The sequence below is a fragment of the Penaeus vannamei genome, chromosome 32, assembly GCF_042767895.1.
Source record: "Penaeus vannamei isolate JL-2024 chromosome 32, ASM4276789v1, whole genome shotgun sequence".
NCBI lineage: Eukaryota > Metazoa > Arthropoda > Malacostraca > Decapoda > Penaeidae > Penaeus > Penaeus vannamei.
Genome location: NC_091580.1, coordinates 2962775 through 2967774, shown reverse-complemented (window position 1 = coordinate 2967774; position 5000 = coordinate 2962775). Strand labels below are relative to the sequence as shown.

At 38.4% G+C, this 5000-nt stretch overlaps 2 protein-coding genes across 2 annotated transcripts in view; both read right to left on the bottom strand.

Annotated features, from left to right (window-relative positions):
• The window catches only part of LOC113812622 (uncharacterized), a 3008-nt gene extending 171 nt beyond the window's left edge, over positions 1–2837 (bottom strand). The window contains exons 1-3 of the mRNA XM_027364536.2: positions 2705–2837; positions 539–1337; positions 1–436 (exon numbers count right to left, since the gene is read on the bottom strand). The exon at positions 1–436 is cut by the window's left edge and continues 171 nt beyond it. Of these exons, the coding sequence (XP_027220337.2) occupies positions 4–436; positions 539–1337; position 2705 (1233 nt within the window). The 5' untranslated portion in view covers positions 2706–2837 and the 3' untranslated portion in view covers positions 1–3. The remainder of the gene's footprint in view (positions 437–538; positions 1338–2704) is intronic.
• A 1842-nt stretch (positions 2838–4679) lies between these two features.
• LOC138867775 (uncharacterized) overlaps positions 4680–5000 on the bottom strand; it is a 4154-nt gene continuing 3833 nt past the window's right edge. The window contains exon 3 of the mRNA XM_070144518.1: positions 4680–5000. This exon is cut by the window's right edge and continues 199 nt beyond it. Coding sequence (XP_070000619.1) covers positions 4761–5000 — 240 coding nt within the window. The 3' untranslated portion in view covers positions 4680–4760.

Genomic DNA, 5000 nt, shown 5'->3' with positions numbered 1-5000 from the left:
AAGTCATACAATTACTTTATTTTCGATCATTTCATCAAAAACACTGAGGAATCGAGAGTGTAACAGAGATGACTTTGATATCTCCTTCATAACGACCTTCAATGAATCCGAATATCCTTCTGTATCCTCCTCATTAATCTCTCCATCACAAAGAACCAGCACATTGACTACCAATGACATCAGGAGGCCATACTCGAGGCGGTTCTTGTACTCCTGACGAAGCTCCTGCCGAGAGAAGGGCATGGCCGTCTTCCCCGCTTCTGTGACACCGAGGAAAGTCGAGAAGTAAATGTCGAGAAATGCTTCAAGTTCTGCTTTCCTTACTTGGCCTTCGAGACTTGTGTGGAAGAGGAAGCTGAGATCGGTGGCGAGCGAAGCCTGGCGACACAGTTGGAAGTCCAGCAGCATGACTTCCACAGGGACGTCGTCTTTATATCTGTAAACAATTCAAGATGTTTAAAGATAGATATTGATATTCCTGTTGTATACGGTGATACAAATTTCAAAGAGAATTTTATGAATTGTTCCACACACGCACCTGAAGAGCACGTTGTTGGTCCAGCAGTCGCCATGGCACAGCACATCGAAGAGAGGAAACCTTTGAAGATGGTTCTCCATGATCTCTGACCCTCTAGTCTTGTTCCTGACCAGCCAGTTCTCTACCACATCGTAACCTCCAACTTGATTGAGCATTTCCTTGACTATATCTATTTGATTGGTAAATATATCCTGCATTGTTTGTGTTGCGTCATCACCATAGTTGAAATAGTCCAAACTTAGGATCGGGTACTTCTCGGCGAGGTCTGGGATCTTGGCCTTGAGGAGGTACGAGGCCGCGTGGAGTCTGGCCAGTTCCTCGAGGACGAGCTTGGTGTGGGCGACGTCCATGCCCTTCTTGCGGTCGAACATCTTGAAGCCCTTGGGCCGGAGGTCCTCCAGGAAGATAACTTCTCGATTTTCTTCTAAGGAAATGTAGAAACACTGAGGAACTTTCAAAGGTGTCTGACCAATTGCTTGCAGTTCCGACTGGATTAAATGAACAAGCTGTTGATAGAACACTTGTTCTTTTTGGTAAGAGATGTAACTGAAATTCTCAAGGGGTTTGAATCGCTTGGGGTTATATTTTACAATATAACAAGTGGCATCATTTCCTCTTCTACGCGAGAAATTAACATGAACTCTGGCCACAGACGTCGCGTAGTTGTCTCCTTTCTTGGTGCATTCCTGGACCGCGAAGGAGACGAGACGAGCGTCGCTTCCCTGGTCGTTCTTGAGTGCCGCCTCGACGCTCTCCTGCGTGATCTCGCTCGGACGAAACGCTGCTTCATCACTTGCCACTGTAAGAGCAAATGTTTGGTGTTACAAAATCGCATACTGTACTGCACATACGCATGCATACGTTAACATACACTCTTGTACTAGCCATAGGTTTCAGTTGTACACCGGGGAACTGCTCCATCAGTTGTACTCGATGTCCTTGCTCTGAACTTGTCACCATTTGATGCTTTCTCGACAACTGATAACCCAAGAAAGATACCCTGATCACGGTGAACCATTGCTATCTCAGCCCTAAAAAATAATTCTTGTCACTGAAGCAGAATACGTGATGCATTTATGTAACATATATCCAGGCCATTTTAACACATCGAAATTGAACATGTAACTCTCCAGACATTATTTACCAATTCTCGCCGTTTGAAATAGCAACAAACGGTATGTTGGAATTTGAGAATAATCAATAGAACAGCAGAACTAAACCTAATAACTGCCATAATTCCTAAACTAATAAAATCCCGTTCCTACTATTTAAGTAATCTGTACAATCACATAATAACTTCTCTCTCTCTTTCTCTCTCCCTATCTCTCTCTCTCTCTCTCTCTCTCTCTCTCTCTCTCTCTCTCTCTCCCTCCCTCCCTCCCTCCCTCCCTCCCTCCCTCCCTCTCTCTCTCTCTCTTCTCTCTCTCTCTCCCTCCCTCTCTCTCTCTAATTACACATTACATGCTAACTCATCCTGGGTAAACATCCTTTCATAAGGATTGGTGACCACACCTCCCCAATCATGTTCCGCCCAATTTCTTTTATATCTGCTTTTTGAATAGCAAGAAAATTAGGATAATGCAATTAAATATAATGACTTGCATTGACACCCTCCTGCCTCATCTTTACATACACAAAACAAGAAGTCCGATCACCAAGACAAGAGATATGAAATTAAACACTTTATTATATCAAACACGTCTAATTATATTAAATTATATTAAACGCGTCTATCAACATCACACTCCAGTTAGACGGACAATCGGATATTTTTGATTTTATTGCAGGATTTGACCGAATTATTCTGTACTACGAAATCACAAATGCCTTCACAGTCTTCTAGGCGAAGATCACTTGGGTTTGGAAGTGTAGGACAAACTGTAACGTACTTCAATAATTAACCGTTTCTCATGGTACTCCACAAGGCATTATTTTAGGCTCATTTATATATTTATCTATTTATTTATCTATCTAGCTATATATTCACACACACACACACACACACACACACACACACACACACACACACACACACACACACACACACACACACATATATATATATATATATATATATATATATATATATATATATATATATATATATTATAGAATTAGATATATGGTCTTTGCACGTAATGCACAGAAGTAATATTTCTTCCTTACTTGTATCCGGCGGCAGAGAGCGACACGTCCTCCAGAGCTCTGTTGCTTGTAATGAATTTCCTGCAATCTCGAGGGCCTGCAACCAATGACGTCATCCGCTTAGCCTTGGTGAGTGACGATCGAGAAGTTGCTCGTCTTATCTCTCCTGCGATAGCGTTGTTATGCAAGGTCTGTACCATCGTTGGAAGAAGTATGGCTTATCTTGTGCTTTTGAGAAACTTGTTTTTACGGCGAATTCTCCGCAACTCTGCAATGGCCACGGTGGCTTTTCTTAGCTTTAATTCACTGTCTGAAATAACCGAGTTTTGAGTGCCATCTCGGGACGGTGACAAGTGGCACGTTGGTCACTTTGCAGAGCGTGTTAAATCATATCTGTAGTTTCACCTTGTAGTAAATATATTGAGAAAGTTTACTGTTTGGTTTATTGACCGAGCAGAGGGCGGACCGAGTAGATGGCGTGTGAGTATGGTTATATATATATATAAATATATATATATATATATATATATATATATATATATATATATATATATATATATATATATATATATATATATATATATATATATATATATATATATATATATATATATATATATATATATATATATATATAAACTTTTGCTTAATGTTTTTCATGCTTAGACTTATGTACTTTATCTTACATTCATATAAGAGCTATATGATCTAATGGACAGTATAAATATCTAGTAGTTACCACAATCACGAGGGATAATCTTATTAGTGCAATTGCAATTACTTTTGCTATTCTTTATTCTCAGTAACCCAAGCCACCGACTTTCTAAACCCAACGCCTATATGTAAAATAGGCCGAGAAGAGAGAAAATTATCGCATAAATGTGAGTCTTTGGCACTGCATTGTTCTCTCTCTCTCTCTCTCGCTATTTCTTTTACTTTCTATCTGTCTCTCTGCTCTCTCTCTCTCTCTCTCTCTCTCTCTCTCTCTCTCTCTCTCTCTCTCTCTCTCTCTCTCTCTCTCTCTCTCTCTCTCTCTCTCTCTCTCTCTCTCTCCTTCTTTTTTACATTCTCTCTATCTCTCCTCTGTTTCCCTTTTTCTCTCTCTCTCCCTGTCTATCTATCTATCTATATTTCTCTCTCCATCTCTTTCTCTCTCCCTCAATCCTTAACGAAATATACACATATTTGAAGCATGTAATTTTACTTTCACTCGCCAGAAAGCAAGGACAATTTTGAGGTGAAATTCTAGAAAAATCCACAATATTAATTCATTCTTTATTTACCCTATCCTGGTGACAGCTTAATAAGATGCTTTTAAATCCCAATTCATAAAAATAATTTTATTATGTGAATTACCCAAGGAACTCCGTAAGACTTAGTTGATAAATTTTACAATGTTTATTTTTATTATCTCGAAAAGGAAACCATGTATAGCAACAGAATACAGTGTTTTTTTGTGACAGATATAACGTGATTAATTCACAAGTTGACCACGCCTAAAGCTGCTGTGATATCGTACCTTGGAATGTTGATATAACTAGTTGTTGATCGTGGGCAGAACGATGTAATTATACTGTTTATCAAAAGTTGTAATGCATAATGGTTTACGAAATTGAAGTAATTCCCCATCACATTTACACGAACAATATACACACATATTTACGAACACACACATACACACAGATACACACACACACACACACACACACACACACACACACACACACACACACACACACACACACACATATATATATATATATATATATATATATATATATATATATATATATATATATATATATATATTATGTATATATATATATATGAAACCAAGGGTTTTCATGTTTGTATCGTGCGTATATGAGGTTTAGCTTTGTAACTGTAATGATTATTTATGAAAATAGCAAAACATTGATTAAAAGTTGGTTAAGAAAAAGATGTCAAGAAAATGGATAATGAATAACAACAATACCAACAATCATAATACAACAAATATTGATATTGCTTTTAAACATAAATAATGATGATAATATACTGCATATCTCCAGATAATATATCATTGCCTTTTACCACTTCAGGTAATAACTCCATATTCGATCATTTCGTCAAACATACAAAGGAATCTGGGACGCAGTATTGTTGACTTTGAAACCAACTTATCCAAAACGTCTTTGACTGAGTCTGAAAAGCCCTCCTGATTATCCTCAGCAATATCCCCTTCACACAGAACTATTACAGTCGCCAGCAACGCCATCAGGAGGCCATATTCAAGGCGGTTCTTGTACTCCTGACGAAGCTCTTGCCGGGAGAAGGG